The 19,667-nt window shown below is 37.0% G+C and overlaps 2 protein-coding genes across 4 annotated transcripts in view; both read left to right on the top strand.

The window, feature by feature from the left end:
- The window catches only part of LOC134679441 (facilitated trehalose transporter Tret1-like), a 31,283-nt gene extending 23,448 nt beyond the window's left edge, over positions 1-7,835 (top strand). The window contains exons 13-14 of the mRNA XM_063538348.1: positions 61-181; positions 7,701-7,835. Coding sequence (XP_063394418.1) covers positions 61-181; positions 7,701-7,781 — 202 coding nt within the window. The 3' untranslated portion in view covers positions 7,782-7,835. The remainder of the gene's footprint in view (positions 1-60; positions 182-7,700) is intronic.
- Positions 7,836-9,622: 1,787 nt separating this feature from the next.
- LOC134678835 (neuralized-like protein 4) overlaps positions 9,623-19,667 on the top strand; it is a 29,889-nt gene continuing 19,844 nt past the window's right edge. For 2 of the 3 annotated variants that reach the window (XM_063537541.1, XM_063537538.1), the window contains exons 1-14: positions 9,623-10,115; positions 10,524-10,625; positions 11,156-11,269; positions 11,425-11,586; positions 11,990-12,128; positions 12,209-12,275; positions 12,643-12,775; positions 14,059-14,214; positions 14,755-14,895; positions 15,648-15,735; positions 16,273-16,375; positions 17,751-17,927; positions 18,509-18,599; positions 19,532-19,649. In XM_063537541.1, coding sequence (XP_063393611.1) covers positions 9,963-10,115; positions 10,524-10,625; positions 11,156-11,269; positions 11,425-11,586; positions 11,990-12,128; positions 12,209-12,275; positions 12,643-12,775; positions 14,059-14,214; positions 14,755-14,895; positions 15,648-15,735; positions 16,273-16,375; positions 17,751-17,927; positions 18,509-18,599; positions 19,532-19,649 — 1,744 coding nt within the window. In that variant the 5' untranslated portion in view covers positions 9,623-9,962. The remainder of the gene's footprint in view (positions 10,116-10,523; positions 10,626-11,155; positions 11,270-11,424; positions 11,587-11,989; positions 12,129-12,208; positions 12,276-12,642; positions 12,776-14,058; positions 14,215-14,754; positions 14,896-15,647; positions 15,736-16,272; positions 16,376-17,750; positions 17,928-18,508; positions 18,600-19,531; positions 19,650-19,667) is intronic. The other variant, XM_063537539.1, reaches the window with a different exon arrangement.

Raw genomic sequence — 19,667 nt, 5'->3', positions numbered from 1 at the left:
TAATCTAAAATGATAAGGTACGACCCCACCTTAACTTTACCTAGTTGTTTTTATTTTCAGCTTAACTGGGTGTTTGGTGTTGTATTTTATTCTGCCGGAAACTGAAGGAAAAGAGTTGGGTGATATAGAAAATCACTTCGCAGGAATTAAGAAGCTCGGCAACGAGGTCTATAAACCTCCGGTAAGTGGATAATCTTTACATAACTATCTGTTCTTGGTAGGTACCTACCTACATTTATTATATAATGTGTATTAATATTGTAACGGTGCGTGTAACGAAGCGTTACACTATCGACCTTCATACTATTTCTGGCACCATACAAATTCTAAATTCCTTTTTGAAATTCAAATCCTATTCCAAATTCCATTCAATGATTTTTATTTTCAGTTCGATCACATACTTTGATCGATAAACATCATTTTATCTAACGGACTGTACTTCCCAAGTTTCTAAACACGACCGTTTAAGTGTGATTTTTATTAGTAAACGTAATAATTCATAAGTGCGTGCAGTTCAGTATAGTGCTCGTTTTGTGGCCCTGCACACCTTCCAGATATATATCTACATCATCACCAAGGCACATATTGTGCCTTTTTATTTAAATAATAAATACCCCTCATCGCTCTGGATCCTGCCTTTTCATTCCCTTCATCCCTGTGAGGCTCCTCTACCTGCCCCCTCACACTGGCGCCATCAACGTGCTCAAACCCGGACCTGACAAGACACCCACCCGCCCTACGACGCTGAGCAGCCCGTTCCAGTTCCTCCGTGCCAGCACCTGCTCCTACCCAACAACCGCAACCAGCTGTTCCAGTTCTACATTTTTCATTATTCTACCAATTTTTTTTTATATTGTTTGTAATTGCTAGCTTTAAGATCTTTTCAAAATTCTAAAAGGTTATAGTCGACCCAACTCAAATTTTCGCAATATCTCTCGGCCTAACATCATTTTATTTAATTTTCTATTTTACAACCAACCTTTTATCTAATCCTCAACCGTTTAACCAAAATTCCCCCCTTAAATAACCAATTACATATACATCTATCATCATTCATCATCTTATACCAATTTATCTATATCTATTTTCTAATCCCTATTATGCCAGCGTCCAACGCTTTTTGTCGCGCCACGTAACAAAACTCTTAACATAGTGATTACACAAAACATCTATCACATACAATTACACAATCCAAGATTTCCACTGAAATCTCACAAATTGGTTTCAATCCTAAGTGTTTTTAAAACTCCTTGGAGTCACTGAAGTGCGAGCCAATCCTGACTTACGGCAGTACTGTTGGAGATAATCCGATAGCTTATCCTTCACCCGATTAAATAAATATACACAACTAAGCCTAATATCACAATAAACTTCTCCTTTCGATTCAATAAAAAATAAAATTTAATAACTACATATTTTATTTATATTGATAACATCAATTATTCTCTTCGTGATAGGTATCCACTTTAATAAACAATGAATCCAGCACTATTAAATAAACCTGAACTCATCTATGAGCTCAAACTCAGGAACATTCAGTTCCCAGCCACCGCGCAGGCTGATGATTTAAGACAGCTCCTCACTCCAAATTTATTCGCGGACCCGTGTTCGAATCTCTCCAGCCCATATGATCTTGAACAGGATATCACCGAAATTAGCAGATGCCTCACAATAGTTTCTTCTCAGCTACAGCTTGCGACCACCAACCAAGCGAAGCACGATAGAATAGCGGTTTTCTTATTTCATTTATATAACAGAATAGAACGTCTCCATATTACCACTGAATTATCTCCAGAAATTATTGACAACTATTCGAAAATATGCGAATTTTTGTCAAAATGTCAAACAAAATTTAACATGTCACAACCGTCAACAACAACGTCAACTTACGCGTCAGCAACCTCTTTGATAGATGATTCCACAAATTTAGACCTACTTGCTCGAAAATTAACCAACCTCTCTGAAGCAAAACCAAGCGATTTTAAAAAATTCAACTATAAAGGCGATAGTTGCCCTTATGATTTTATTCGAAACATCGAAGAGTTTGCAATTGCGCGTAACATTGACGACAAACGCCTACACAAATATATATACGATTTTTTATCAGGCACTCCTTTAGATTGGTATAGGTCAAAGAAAACAACCCTTACAGATTGGAAATCATTTAAAACCCACTTCTTAAAAGATTTCGAATTGCATGACCATGACCACAACTTACTACAAAATATACATTCCCGTAAACAAAAACAACATGAACGAATAATAATGTATTTTTCAGCCATGGAAGCCCTCTTTTCCAAATTACATGAACCCCTTTCTGAAAAACAAAAAATAGATATCCTCCGTAGAAACATGAGCCCTTATTACAGTTCCAGATTAGTTCCTACAGATGTTACGTCTATAGACACATTATTCCAATCGTGCAAATGGTACGAAAGCTGTAATACTACCTCTACTTATAGCTCTAGCAACTATACCAACATTCAACAAGATTCTAACCATACCCCCCCTTCCCAACCGTATATACCACCATTCCCATTTAATAAACCATTCCATACTGTAACAGCACCACCTTCTACGTTACGTTACTCCTGTCCGCGTTGCAGAACAAACGATCATTCTTTAGATATTTGTACAAGCAAAAATATAGTATGCTTCCGCTGTGGCAAACAAAATGTCACTTTTGCAAAATGTACAGTTTGCCATAAATTTCCAAAAAACGCATAAAGGAGAAAAGTAACTTAAATAAAACTACTGCTACAGAATGGAACCAATGGTTAGATACCATTAAATTATTTATGTCATCATACAATACTACATCAGCACTTTTCACTCAAGATCCATACGATGAACGACCTTATGTCAACATCCAGACAAATAATTTAACTTTATGTGGCCTCTTAGACAGTGGCAGTGCTTTAACTATTTTCGGAAATAATTCCCATAAAATTCTCTTATCCCACAATTTTACCATAAATTACGACCATAAAGTCGTAGGCTCTGTAGCCGACGGCTACCCTATATACTCTATTGGTACAATTCAACTACCAATTTCGTACAAAAATATTGTGGCTATTATTACCGCTCATGTTATCCCTACTGTAAAGCAACCCTTGATTCTAGGCACAAATTTTTGGAGAAAATTCAATATAGCTCCCCACATATTACCTGACATAACGTCATATTCTGATAAACATATAGATACCCTAGTTATTTCCACCTGCGACCAACACATCACTAATTATGACAACCTTTCTGAAACTCAACAGTTAATTTCAGATACTATTATTGAAAAATTTAAAAATATTTCAACAGAAACCAAACCCTTAGGACGAACCCACCTCATTGAACATCACATTGATACCGGTGACCATCCACCAATCAAACAGCGATGCTATAGGCTTTCTCCAGAGAAACAAAAAGCTTTATGCAAAGAAGTTGATGAAATGCTAAAGCTTAATGTTATCGAACCCTGTGAAAGCCCATGGCTAAACCCTGTCATAATAACTCCTAAAAAAGATGGAACGTGGCGTTTTTGCATCGACAGCCGTAAACTAAATTCGATTACGCGCAAAGATGCCTACAAACTCCCACTCATTTCTGACATTCTAGATAATCTAAAAAATGCTAAATATCTATCATCGATAGACATAGCAAAAGCATTTTGGGAAATACCCCTACGCCCTTCTGATAGACCTAAAACTAGTTTCCATGTACCCTCAAAAGGCATGTACATGTTTCGCGTAATGCCTTTTGGATTGACTAATGCCCCTGCTACCCAACAACGCTTTATGGATGCGTTATTCCCTTCTGAAAACCTTGATAACTCAGTATTTACCTACTTAGATGATATTATCATCATAAGTAATACTTTCGATGAACACATCACTTTACTTAATAAAGTTTACCAAAGGCTAGTACAAGCCAACATTACTATAAACTTCCCCAAGTGTTCATTTTTCAAAAAAGAACTTAAATATCTTGGTTACATAATTAATGAACACGGCTTTCAAACAGATCCTGACAAGGTTAAGGCAATACTTAACATCCCACCTCCCACAACTCCTCGAGAAGTTAAAAAGTTCCTAGGTACAGCAAGTTGGTATAGACGCTTTATCCCCGATTTCAGCACAAAGGTTGCACCACTAACTAAACTTACCTCCACTTCCAAAAAAGCACCACCATTTAAATGGACATCACTAGAAGACAATGCCTTCAAATCCATTAAAGAAGCTCTAGTCTCTACCCCTGTTCTTGCTTGCCCAGACTTCTCAAAACCCTTCGCAGTCCACTGTGACGCATCCAGCTTCGGCATCGGTGCCATGCTGACCCAAGAATTTGATGGCGTTGAGAAACCCATTGCTTATATGAGCAAATCCCTAACTGGTCCCCAAAGAAATTACTCAATTACAGAAAGAGAACTCTTAAGTGTCTTACTAGCCCTAGAACATTGGCGTTGCTATCTTGACAACGGCTTAAAGTTCACAATCTACACAGACCATTCCGCATTACAATGGTTTCTCCATCTAGATAATCCAACCGGACGTCTAGCCCGCTGGAGTATTCGTCTATCTACATTTAACTTCGAAATTAAACATAAACGTGGTAAAGATCATCTAATCCCTGACGCTTTATCACGCTTACCTTCAGTAGACGTTATTAACTACAATAGTTCTAATACCAATGACGACTGGTATAATAATATCTACGCTAAATGCAGTTCTAACCCCAACACCACTCCAGATTACATAATACATAATAATAAATTATACCGATACTCAAAAACCCCTTCGTTACTCCAATCTGAGTATAATTGGAAAGAAGTTATCCCACTAGAGTACAGAATACCCATTATCACAGAAAATCATTCCACCCCAACTTGCGCTCATTTCGGAACATTTAAAACATACAATAAAGTTAAATTGAAATATTTTTGGCCAGGAATGTACAAAGATATTTCAAATTTTATTGCCAAATGCGAGACTTGCTTAGCTTGCAAACACCAAACCCAACTAAAACTTGGCCTAATGGGTAAACCTAAGCAATGCTCTCGACCCTTTCAATGCATTTCAATAGATTTGATCGGCCCCTTGCCTACTACACTAAAACACAACAGATTCATCTTTGTCGTTACTTGCTGTTTTTCAAAATACTGCCTCCTCTTTGCGATTAAACGTGCTACGTCATCAGTAATCGTTCATATTCTAGAAAACCTAGTTTTCCTAGTGTACGGAATCCCACAGACCATAATTCTTGACCATGGTCCTCAATTCGTTAGTCAAGAGACAACGGATTTATTCCACTCCTATCAGATCCCAAAAATACACTATTGCGCAATTAAATGCGCCCAACCAAATCCCGTGGAGAGATATAATAAAGTTGTTACCACAGCAATATCCTCATTCATACAGGATGACCACAGGAATTGGGATATCAACCTACATAAGATACAATTTGCTATTAATACTTCCGTAAATGAAACAACAAATTATACTCCTTCTTTCCTTGTATTTGGTCGCGAATTAGTCACATGTGGATCAGCATACGATAAATCTGATCTCACAGATGATATTATATTCGCGCCCAGAGACGAATACGCTGATAATCTTGGTCTTCTCCAGCCTGTCTTCTCCGAAGTACAAGCCCGTCTTTGGAGAGCACACCAAACCAATTCTTCATCGTATAATAAACATCACCAACATTTCGAATTCAACGAAAATGACATCGTCTGGAAACGAAATTACGCAATTAGTAATTCTCCTAAACACTATTCTGCTAAACTTGCACCCAAGTTTATTAAATGTTCTATCCTAAAAAAAATATCACCCTTAGTATATGTCCTACAAGACATGTCCGGCAAAATGCTCGGACGATGGCATATTAGAGACCTTAAACCTCTCCCCAAAATTCTAAAATAAATAATATACTGTTTTTCCTTAATTAGATTCTTATTTGGCTCAAACTTAGCTACTTTTCTCCTAAGCTCCTAACTTGTAAAATATTGTATATAATGTTATACATTTATAATTATATCTCATCCCCATTATACATTTCGGACTCATTACATTTCGTACATACCTACTTAGTACGAATTTATACGTTCATTTATACTATTTAATTTATATAACGTTATATTACGTTCATATAACGTTATTCAAAGCTAACTCTACCAGAGTTAGAACAATACTTATTTATATATTTCTTCCCTTGACATAACGTTCATATTTACGTACTTAGGTACATACGTACCGTACAGTACATTTATTAATTCCATTAAGGAATTATCTTATGATATTTTGTAGTAATCCTACATTCCATACGGCATTATTTTGTTGAATAAATTTCAACAACCGTACTCTTTGTAGGTACACATTATTGTAGATATTATATTTAGATTCATTAATATTCAGCGGGTGGTTACTGATTAATAAGCCTTAATACTAATGGAGAGCGATTTAATGAGTACGTCCTCTACTTAAAGGAGTACTCTATTGAAACTTATTTTGGTTAAACAATTAACCAAAATTTTATAAGATGATGTATGAATGACCTTTGGTATGCATGTTTAAATCGCCTCTCTTGTATGATATACATTGTATATAACATCCCCACCTTCTAAATTTATCACTCATACCCATATTCATTACATTATATTTACATTACGGAAAAATCCTTTGGCCATAAGCCCCAGGATTTTCCCTTCCAGGGCGACCCCGGTAGTGTAACGGTGCGTGTAACGAAGCGTTACACTATCGACCTTCATACTATTTCTGGCACCATACAAATTCTAAATTCCTTTTTGAAATTCAAATCCTATTCCAAATTCCATTCAATGATTTTTATTTTCAGTTCGATCACATACTTTGATCGATAAACATCATTTTATCTAACGGACTGTACTTCCCAAGTTTCTAAACACGACCGTTTAAGTGTGATTTTTATTAGTAAACGTAATAATTCATAAGTGCGTGCAGTTCAGTATAGTGCTCGTTTTGTGGCCCTGCACACCTTCCAGATATATATCTACATCATCACCAAGGCACATATTGTGCCTTTTTATTTAAATAATAAATACCCCTCATCGCTCTGGATCCTGCCTTTTCATTCCCTTCATCCCTGTGAGGCTCCTCTACCTGCCCCCTCACAAATATCACTGACTATTAGTATTAGTTCGTAAAGATACGATATCGAATACCCAAAAGCTTGTATGTAGGTACTCGGTTACCGAGTTGTTTCGATATCGAGCAGAAATTCATAATTAACTGACTTCAATTTCATAGAATGAGCCTCCTTATCCTTCTGTATTCGGTTGTGACTATGTTTTTTTATGTATGTTTTTCAATCCTCCTCCTGATTCGTTGTAGTCCAGTTATCTGGCTTTCGAAATCACTCGATTTTATAGCATGAGCATCGATTTTTTTATACAAATTTTACTAAACGCTGACACTCGTTCATCACGTTTTAGATACAACTTTGCATAAGTGTATTTATTATATTTTAAAAGATTTCAGATTTTCAAGGGTGATTCGTTGTAAACACACTCTTTGGGATAATAATGACATTTATTATATTATTTTTTATCAAGAGATGAGAACGCTAGCGACTAAACGGTGACTGCCGTTTTCGCTGATTTTGCTCGATGCAGTCTTAAGTTTCACACTTATACCATACCTAAATAACTCGAGGATTTTATGTTTCAGAAAAAAACGAAGGAAGTGTCAATGTCTCATCTCAAAGGTGCCAGCAATCCAACGTTCGAGGGCGATGATACGCATATGTAATACTTAAATTACTTGTAGAGATTGTTTTTATTGAGATTACAGAAATTTAAGCCTTACCGGTTTAGTTTTATTTTAACCTCATCATGTAGGTACTTAGGTATGAATTGTGGTAAAAAGGGGTGGTGATCACATTTTCAGCTAATAAATTCAGACTGGATTGAGATGAATCAAGGCCAGAACAGCCACCGAAATACAACCCATGCAGTACTGAAACAACAAAGAAAGAAAGTTCATTTATTTAGTGTCAACTACAAGACCTAATTAAGTAGGTATACGTAGATATATACTAAATTTATATTTGCTTTTGTCTCAGCTTCATTTTTTTTAAATATTTAGCTATAAAATCAATACATTGAAATAATAGCGTCACCTAAAAGAAGACTTACGAGTTGATTTTGTACCACAACTTCTAGTTATCTAGTTTGGCTTCTGGACTATACATGGGTGGTTTTACGGTACGTCTATTGTGCATAGGTACTTGAATCTTGAATACCTATTTGATCATGTTCATTTGATACGTTTGAGGTCGTTCGTCCGTGCCTTGTCACTGTTAACTCGTTAACAATAGCCACTAACTACAAAAAGGTACACCATACGTGCGCGAGTGTATTTGAACCTATACATGTTATTTCGCCATGCTCTTAAGTTGATATATGGCCACTACATGATAGTCTATAACTCTATATCTTCGACGTATTAAGAAAATGTATTAATTAATGGACGACCGCTTCGGGCCTTAGGCCATCACAATAGTGGAAACGATTGCTTATTGGGCATGCCCGACTATAAAATACCTATAGTAAAGTCTGTCAAGCCATTTCCGTCAGTAGAAAAAAGCGGCATATTTAAAAAAATGTATGCGCGAAGGGTAATCAGTGTAATCACCCGTACAAAATTTGAATTTCACGCCCTTTTCTACTAACAAAGTAGTTGACCGGCTATATCTAAATAGGCTACATTTTGGGCTACATTTTCATGTAGGTATACTCTTGAAAGCTAGCTATGTCAGTAGAAAATGGAGGCAAACCAGCATTTTAAAAATGTAAGCGCGAAGGACCTAACAAATTTTGAATTTCGGCCTCTTTCTACCAAGTGATTATTCTCTTTACTTTCTACTGCCAAAATTATCTTGCCAGAGTATAAAATGTAATGCCGAGTACACATAATTACGGGTTCAACGCAGGACAATGTAAAGACCCCTGTACACACTGGGCCAGCGCCGGCCAGTCCAAGGGACGCAGCCATGCGGTAGAATGAGATAGCAATATCACTTGCTTCTTCTAACGCATAAATGCGTCCCCCAGACTGGTCCACGCTGGCCCAATGTGTACAGGGGCCTGCAATATAGTATGGTGAGCAAATGGTGAGCTTGACGATATGGTGGAGGAGCTGGGATAATTTATGTACATGCCCTGTTATCAAGTGTGGCGCACCAACGCCGCTGAATGGCTATTAAGGCCTCTGTACAGGCCAGTCCAAGGGACGCAGCCATGCGGTAGAATGAGATAGCAATATCACTTGCTCTCTCTAATGCACAAATGCGTCCCCCAGACTGGCCCACACTGGCCCAATATGTACAGGGGCCTTAAGAATGGCATAAGCCCGCTTCACACTCGTGCGCTTATTGCGGCGCGAATTCGAGTGTGTGTTCGTGGTTGGTTCGCGGCTGCGCACCACGATTTACACACAAGTGTGGAGGGGGCTTTACGATGTCCCAATATGTGCACTCGGCATAGAAAGCAGCCAACATAATAATACATTTAGCGGCTTGCAACACTGTTGTTCCATAGACAAAAGAAGTATGTCATATAAGTCAAATTAGTTAAATGTCAAACATTTTCACAGTGAGTTTAGTTTTCGTATGACTTCCTTTTAAAATTGGGAAATCATAAAATAAAACTGATCTCTTTTGCTTCTAAAGACAAATGCAAAGATCTGTTGTGATGTGTTCTTTCTTATACATTTTCAAGAGTGTTTCTAGTCCATTGTAATGAATGACAGGGGTTTTAAAAGTAATTAACACCCCACCACCATGGGGTGTGGAGTGAGAATGCGGCTATGAAGAAATTGTGTAAATAAATAAAAGAGACTATGATGTTTGGCTGTAGAGGGACTTTATGCTCATTAAGAGCCCAAATGCTATAGTTACAGTATGTATGGCTAAAGGAGCGAGAGTAAACAATGAGATTTCATAGAAGGTGTGGTGACAGAGTCACACTTCTAAATGACAACACCACAGCTGTAAGAAATTTTGTTGAGTTCAATCATGGTTTGATACTGAGCGCAGAACCCTTGAAGGATGATGTTATGTTTGAAGTGTGTATTGATAGAAAGGTAAGGCAGCATTTTGTGGTTCTCGTGTCTGTGGTGTCTTGGTGTTCACCTACATGTGCAATCAACAATCATTTTTTTGGAGTTTACTCCTTGAGGCGTACTTGCACCATTCCACTAACCCGGGGTTAAGCAGTTAAGCCGTTAACCTAGTGCCAAATTGTACTGGTAACTATGGCAACTCCAGGTTTAACCGGTTAACCCCGGGTTAGTGGAATGGTGCAAGTAGGCCTAAAACTTTACCTCTACATTTTTTATATGTTATATTCCATTAGTATCAATATGTAGTATGTAGTAGTATCAATCAAAGGTATATAGAAAGTAGATAATGAGAAGTCCCTAATGACAATTCAAACTGCCACGATAATTCCGGCCTCTGGTAATAACATAATAACTGTTATTGTTGACTAGGTTAATGTGTGGAATGGAAGCCTTGAAATTGGAGTTACCACCCTGGACCCGGAGTTCATGGAACTGCCGGCAACAGCTACAAAATTGAGGAATACAGCTTGGGTATGACTTACTTTTATATTTTTTATAAATTGTTGTTAGTCCTTGTTATAAACCTACCTTTAGCAAAATAAAGTGCAATAGAGATTTTGCTTGCAATTCAGTCAAGCAATATTTACTAGATGAATGACTATTTATATTATATTACCATATTTATTTTATTTTTCTCTTTACTTTTACATATTATAAAAATAATATTACAAAGTAATTGGTGTCATTTATTCTAGTTAGATCTCACAAAATAAATCTTAAAATGTATAAATTTCTTATTCATAAATTATGTACTTAGTTGGCTACTTACTATTGGGTACTACCTTCATACAATAAAGTTTCTATCATTTTTTTAAATATAAAATAAAAGCTGAAGATGATGTGTACCAGTATTTTATAGACATAGGCTCATTCAGGCATTCAAAAATGGCATTCAATTCTTAGTCAAATATCTAAATAATAATGTGTTTACATTATTATTTAAATACTTGACTAAGTAAGGAAGATATTAAACTTATATTTGATTGCATTTCATGTAACAGATAATGTCTGGCAGTTCAATCGTGAAGGATGGTGTGACACTTGTTAATTCCTATGGCCCCGAACTCGACACACTCACCGAAGGAGACTGTGTTGGTGTTATGAAAACAGCTAAGGTATATTGGTGATATTACAGTCACAAATTGTTCATAAGATTTCATTTTTAAGAATACATGTATTTGATCATGAAAGTACATTAATTTAGCTCATTTTACAATTAATATTCATTAAAAACTAGATTATCAATGTTATAAATTGTATTTTGTTACAGGGGGAGTTATTGTTTTATGTGAATAGTCGATGCCTCGGGGTGGCAGCTAAGGACCTGCCTACTAAACTGTTTGCCGTCATAGATTTATATGGACAGTGTGTTCAAGCTTCCATCACTCATGTACATGGCATGAGGCCTATTATGGAAACCAGTATAGATCAGGTATCCATTATTTTTTCTTGATGTCATAGCATATAATTTTTAGTTTACAGTCATTAAACCTATCATCTTACTTTGTGTATTGAGCTATTACTAAATATACACTATACAGTAACTGTTGGTTACCTATTCAACTAGGGAATAAATCGAAATAATTATGCATTTGTATAAAATATTTTGATTTGTGTTTTTAGGTAGTCACACTACTAATATATACATTATATTATAAACTAAAATAGATGTCATATACTAAAGAAAAAAATGTCCAATGGCTTGGAGTGGCTGAGGCTGGAATCAAACCGGTTTCTTCAGCTTACGCGGCTAACGTCTTTGACCTGTAGGCCACTCGGCCACCCCACCATGTCGGGCCGTATTTCAGTTTATAATTGAATACCAATTGTTGCAGTTGGAAGAGGACCCCAACAATGATGACACTTTAACATCGAGTGACATGGATGTTGTGCCTCTCCCTCCTGACCTGTTGCAACCTAAGCCGTCTCAAGATGTTTATGTCCCGATGACCTCCGAGGGTGCCTGTGCTCTTGGTAACTCACTCTTTTTTACACATATATGTGTTTTGTAATCAGCCTGATGTATGTAAAACTAAAATGTGTTTTCTTTACAGTAGCACAGGATCGTTTAAGGTTTCACCCAAGATGTGGGATACTTGTAAAATTATCAGCTAATAATAAGTAAGTTTCTCTACGGTTTTTTTATGGTTTATATCTGTTATTCTAAGTATAAGTTTCTTCTATGGCCGTACCTTTTGATTTTAGCAAATGTGACATGTCATAATGCGTGAGAAATGTTAAATATGGGTGAATGATTTATCTTGTCACTCGTTGCAGTGGTTACGGTTGCCTGCGTCACTTTTTATACCCTGGTTTTATTTATAAACCCTTTCCATATTGGGTCCGCTACTTATAAGCATATTAGTAGAACACAGTGTAACGTTTCTTCTAACAAACTATGCTACTATTGTCTCCTGTGTGACGGAAAAGAATAACAAAAAAAACTAGATCCAGCCATATACTAACATCGTGTTTGGTTGCACTACAGATCAGCAGAAAGGGCCAGGCCTTTGGATGACTACAACAATGCCGTAGTGATGACGCACCGACCACTGTATGACAACGAACTGTTTGAGATACGCATCGACAGGCTAGTCGACAAATGGAGTGGTAGCATTGAGGTAACAAACATTAAACAAAGTAGTCAAACAAACTACTAGCATAGAGTTAGACCAAGAAAAGTCTGTAACGATATTGATAGCAATGATAGCATATGCAGTGCATAACACTTGCGTTGCATTATACGTCATAATTTCATAGAAGTATGACGTTTAAAATAACATTTGCATTGCGTGTGCTAACAAAATCGTTGCAGACTTGTCTTGGTCTGAGTTTATTACTCTTCTAATTTATTAAATTCTTTAAAACCAAATCCAATTTCTAACTTCTGGGTTTTGTTCTCTTTTTCGTCTTGGCAAATTACTGGTTGCTGTCCAAAATTTGCCATAGGCACAAGGCACGAGTTATCACAAAATTTACTGCCATCAATTGATGAGATGAGAAATCTCTAGAATTAGCAATAGTCTTACGAATCCGTCCGCCCCTAGTCTGTAGGAAAGGCTGGTCTGAACAGTCTGGACTGAATCCGGTTTAAAAGCCCATGGAAAAAACCAAGAGTATGCATTATTTGTAGGCTAGCTCAATTGACTGTTGAAAATTTAAATGCTGTATTAAGACTACTAACTAGGTTCAACAAGTGCTGACATCCATGATGTATATTTAATTACAAGAACAGGTCTACCGCGATATGCATTCATTGTTTTTACCTTAAATTCCAACGTTTCAGCTGATTTGCACCAGCTGTGTAATTAAATATGTGTACAAAACGCGAGAGTTTAAAGTGTTATATCCATGATATAATACAACAACTTGTGATACTACCCACAAGCTCATGCTTATGAAGTGTATTTGAGTAATTCCAAATAGGTACTTGGTACTCTGGTTTTAAGGTTGATTTTCGGAAGTACCAGAAGTAAACCTTAATACTAAAAAAACCGGCCAAGTGCGAGTTGAACTCGCGTTTCTAGGGTTCCGTACATAAGTCAGACTCACGCTTGACTGCACATTTCTAAAAGATTTTTCTGTCATCTATAGGTAAATAACTATTTTGTGTATTTTTTTTCAAAACTTTAGACCTAGTAGTTTCGGTGATGAAGAGGGGAATGGTATTTTTTTGGTTATTTTCTTAAATAACCTCGAACCTATGGATTTTGAAATTATAATAAAAACATGTCCATCTTTGGGTCACTAATTTACATATGTGTACCAAATTTTAACTTAATTGGTCTAGTAGTTTCTGAGAAAATAGGCTGTGACAGACGGACAGACAGACGCACGAGTGATCCTATAAGGGTTCCGTTTTTTCCTTTTGAGGCACGGAACCCTAATAATGACTGTTGCGCAGGTCGGTGTAACATCGCACAATCCGGCAACAATCAGATTTCCATCCACCATGACAAACATGGACTCTGGCACAATCATGATGTCGGGGTGCAAGGTGCTCATGAACGGCCACGGCATGTGCATGGAGTATGGGAACTTCAATCTTGATGAACTGAGGGTAAGGAACCATATTAGACGGATCTATTTATTCACGGTTTTAAAAAAATAATCTGTTTATTTCAATAAAAAAATTACATTATATAATATTAAACTTAGGGCCAACTGCATCATTACACTAACCCGGGGTTAACCGATTATACCTGGAGCTACCATGGTTACCAGTACAATTTGACACTGGGTTAATGGTTTACCCGGTTAACCCCTGGGTTAGTGAGATGGTGCAAGTGGCCCTTAACTAAATAAGATTAACCTTAACATCAAGTCTTTGTAATGTGATAAACAATGAAATGTCTTGTACATTTATTTATAATATCCACCGATGTAGCATTTCATTAATAAACTGACTAAGTATTACTAGTGAACCGTTTCACCATATGTGATTAAAATATACTGAAGTTCCAAGCATCCAACAAAAACATATATATTTTAAAAGTTATGTATATAGTGTATCATAAAGTTAAATCTGTGTTACACAAATTCACTTGACGGATTTAGTTATAACTAAGCTAACTAATAAATAAACATAATTGATGGACAGGAAGGGGATACCGTTGGTATGATGAGAAAGAGCACGGGCAAACTGCATTACTTTATCAACGGCGTGGACCAGGGCATAGCCACAGATAAAGTGGAACAACAAGTCTGGGGAGTTGTCGATCTCTACGGCATGACTGTAAAGGTATGTAGCAAAAGCAAACTCGTATTCTGTTTGTTAAGGTCAGGTAGAGAAATTGGCCTAATGAGATCCACGTAGACATTCGAGAAAAGGTAATTCTCTTGTGCTTTCCCATACCTCTATTTGTTCGTAAATTTGACTAGTAAAATTTACTTCTTGATTTTTTTCTGAAAGATATTTAAGGAATAATCCATCGAGTAACTCCCAGTTTCACGTCTCTCGTGGACCTTCTTTTCTTTTTTAATCCGAGCGCAATTTTGGCCTTGTTCCACCTAAATCACTATTAGAGCGCGAGGGTCAGGTTAAACTGAGCTCTTCCTGTGTACTATTAGACCCATACGCTCTTGTTTGTGGGACCCTAATAAATCTCTGCTTATTATTTCTTATTTAAAGTATTAAACAGTAACAGATTCTATTATATAATTGCGTGATATTAATACCTGATCAAAATTATTAAAATAAACAAAAACTGAACCCTTTTAGAAATTTAATTTAAATTTTGACTTCCAATCTAATGTTTGCAATTGGCTAATCAAATAACATTTGCACAAAAAAATACCGATCAACACCCTCTACGGATATGATGGTCGTTCTTGTCTACGTGACAGTGTGATAAAACGGTGTCTGTCACTGTCTATCGCATGGTGTTAAAAAGTGACAATTATTTTATCACGTGGATAAAGATGGATAAGGCCATCCATAATACGCCGTCTGGAACTGAATTGAAGCAGATGGAAATTTTAACGTTTTTCCAGGTCACAATAGTGGACCCGTGTGAGGACATGGACACGACCGTTACCAACGCGCCGGTCGTGCTCGGCGCTCCCGAGCTGCCTGCTCCGAGTAAGATCACTTTCCACGATTCATATCCAATATTGCACACACTGTAGCCGCTGCAGTGTGCAGTGTGCAGACTTGAATAACTGCCTTCCCCTGTGCGGCTACCACGAGCTTGTCACTGATCTGCGACTGGCATATTCGCTAAAGTCTGTGTAACTTACTTTCTATACATTATATAAAGTTACGTACACGCTAGCAAATACGTCAGGGTCATGTCAGTGACAGGCTCGTGATATGGCTACTGTTCTTAACCTCTAGCCGCCCATACGTCAAACCTTGCCAAGAAAAATGAAATTTTATTTTGTCAACACAAAGTTCAAATTAGAATGTAACAGGAGACCTTTTTATAGGTCTCTGGGCGGCTAGAGGTATATTTAGTAATATAAGAATAACATGTTCACTGCCGGTGACGTGGCGCCAAGAAAAGCCGTATGTGGAGTGTCATTAAATATCAAGTTTGTTTAATAGACTTATTTACGGGATAGTTGAACGATACATTCAGTAATTATTAATTAATGTTACATTTCTTCTGATTAACAGGCAGGATAAGACAAAGATTAGACGAAGATAGCCTTTTATTTCATACGCTGCGTGATTCGAATGTTATTATTATTAATGATGGTAAGACTGCTCATAGGCCTAAGTAAGTATCATTTTATATATACATTTCTATTCTGTATAATTAAGCTTTTCTAGAAAAAATAAAACTATAGGGTTTTTTATTGTACATATTTTGAAAGATATGCTGTCACTACTAAAGACACAACTAAAGTGAATGGATCATATTGAATTTTGAGTCATTTAAATGCAACTACAATGGATGTTAATTAGAAAATATATAACGTGGAGTAGATAAATTAATGTTAATCCATGAACGGCACAGCTAAACGATAGAATTCATAAAATATTAATTATAGGAATGTAGCGGGGTTGACTGCGACACTTTTCCAATTCAAATCTGACTGACGGTTCCACTCAGGATGTCATCTCATTTCGGGCTGTCCTCAGAATCAGCCAGGAACCAATCCATTAAAGAAGCTGTTCGGGTCATTCATATAAAAGTCACTGTATCGCAGTCAAACACACTCAAGCATAGACTATTTCAATACTTGACATTCCATCAAACGCAGCCGTCATACATTCATTAAGTATGACGGTCTGCGACATATATATGTTTTCTCCAATATGCTCGGAAATGTTCACCTTACTGTAGCAAAAATAGTACGGGAAGTTCTTCGTTAATGTCAAACTCTAACTAAAAAACAGCAAACTATCGCTGTCCTGTTCTAGCGGACGGGAAGTAAAAAAACACTACAGTAATAACTTATTACTGTAGTGTTTTTTACTTTTAATAATAAAAAACGCAAACAGCCAATTATTATTGCCGCGAGCCGCTTCTACACGACCCGATCAGCTATAATTTCACGTGTATGATCGTGCGAATACTGCTTAATAAAATCAAAGATTATTTTTATATATTTTTTAAATCTCATCCGTGTTCATAAAGCTTACATAGTTTGTCAAAGGACTTTCTCATTTCAAACATAGACAAAGAGAATCATACTATCTTTGTCTTACACTAGTACTAGCACCCAAAAGAAAAGGATGGGTGTAGTTTTCCTGGTTCTTACTGACTGAAAAGTTGGTTTGACAAACTATATTGCGCAATTATATTGAATGAACGAATATTGAATGGTACTGAATGGCAGAATAAGTTTGTGCCTTTAACTTTTAAAAATTAATTAAAGAGGGAAATTGTTTTTGACATTTTGGATGTGAAGGTTTGATTTGAGTGATGCTTGATGCTTAAATAATAATTATTTTAGCTTATTTCCTCGCATGTTTGGAGAAAAGCACTATATATGCCTCGGCAGGAATAGCAATTCGTGGATTCGTCTTCTTTGTCGGACTCCGCTTCGCGTCGTCCGACAAAATCGAAACTCATCCACGAATTGCCCTTACCCGGCCTCTGCAATAATGTACTATTATTGTAAAATATATGTTGACTTTTATTGCAGTGCTTTCGAATACTTCAATAACGGGATAGTGATGACGAATCGCACACTGAGGACAAACGAACTGTTTCAAGTGCGTCTCGACCTGGTTATCCCTAAGTGGGCCGGAAGCATTGAAATTGGGGTCACGCAGCATTCTTCAAACGATTTATTATTTCCATACAAAATGAGCAACGCAAAGTAAGTGTTTTATTAATATTTAGAGTTAGATAAAGAAAAATCTGCAACGATTTTGATAGCACACGCAGTGCAAGTGTTATTTTAAACGTCAAACTTCTATAAATTTTGAAGGATTAAATAACACTTGCACTGCGTATGCTATTAAAATCACTGCAGACTTTTCTTGCTCTAACTCTAAAGTAAATGATTTCACAATAAATGTTTATTAATGATTATGTTATATATATAAAAACGGTATTGAGAACCGTGATACATTTGTACCTACACTACTGGTTTGTTAAAAACTGGTTAGTATTAGCTTGGGGCTATCAAATGTGTAAACTAAAATGTTTTTATATAGAAGAAGAGTAGTATGAAACGGCCAGGTTTTGAAAAAACCTTGTATCAGCTCAATTAATTTTTGCCACGTAAAATTTGAAACTCTCGCAAAAGGAAACTTCCAAAAAATCTAAACATGGCTCGAATACCACTCGTCCAATACATCATGCTGGTAAACGGTTAGTGTATGAGATTTTAATTTCATTGTATAACTTTTTGTTTTTAATTTGACTGCATCAACTAAAATATAATTGTGTCCATAGATCTGGCACTTGGGCAATGACCGGAGAAGACGTAATTCGAGACGGGACCACCATCATACCGCAATATGTTAGGAATCTCAACAGACTCGTGGTGAGTACTGCACACTTATTTTTGGCCGAATTATTATACTATCAGTAGGCCTAGCACAAGAGTGACGCGACAGAATCCCACCCTCGGACCATAAGGTCAAGTCAATGTATTTTTGGACTGTTGGCTTGTATGTGAACTCGACCGTACATAAACTGGTCGGCCTAAACTAAAAATGAATTCTATTCACCTAGAATTCATTTTAGTATAAGGCGGTTAGTTATTGAAGGCTGGCCAGTTATTGAAACTTTATACTAAAATGAACTCTGTTTATAGGTGAATAGAATTCATTTGGTGCTCAATTACTAAAATTGGCCATTTACTGGCGGATTATCCTATCATTAGATTAAAAAATGTAATTCACTTAAAAAAAAACTAAAGCTAGAAGCAGAGTATACATTCAGGAGCCAAACGTTATTTTTGATTTGTTGATATGATAATTTTGCCAATTAATTAAATAACAAATTATGATTAATTGATTAACTTCAACTGCCCGCATCCCAAGTATGTTGTGTTATTTTGTTTTTCTTTGCATGGACGGCGATGTTGCCCGTAGCCAACATAAACGTAACGTAACGTAAACGTAAAAGGGTAGGAAATGAAACGCGGAAAGGAATAAAGGAAGAATTCGGAATTTGGAAAAAGAGGTCAGGTCTACGCATAGACTAGGAATCCTCTAGACCGAGTTTAGAGCAATTATTTCATGCAACCGATGATGCCAAAAATGCGGGGGTGCGCGGGACGAGGCGAGCGAAGTCCCGTGCCGTGATTGGTCCGTTCAAAGACACGGACGTCACACAAAGACACTTTCGACTAGAACATGGAGTAAAATTACCGTATGCGTGGCAGGAGGGGTAGCGCGACTATGCACAGTCTGGAGGATGTTTTGTCTGTGGGGCTATGTTGTGTTAACATGGCTCCGTGTGTGCTCACAGGAGGGAGACACGGTGGGAGTGATGCGCAAGGACATGGGCATACTGCATTTCTTTGTGAACGGCGTGGACCAGGGGCCCGCGGCCTTCAACATACCCGACCACGTGTTCGGGCTCGTCGGTAAGTGTACGCACTACT

Source organism: Cydia fagiglandana, chromosome Z (genome assembly GCF_963556715.1).
Source record: "Cydia fagiglandana chromosome Z, ilCydFagi1.1, whole genome shotgun sequence".
In the NCBI taxonomy this organism is placed as follows: Eukaryota; Metazoa; Arthropoda; class Insecta; order Lepidoptera; family Tortricidae; genus Cydia; species Cydia fagiglandana.
The sequence above is the reverse complement of the archived record's forward strand: the minus strand, read 5'-3'. Positions and strand labels throughout refer to the sequence as shown.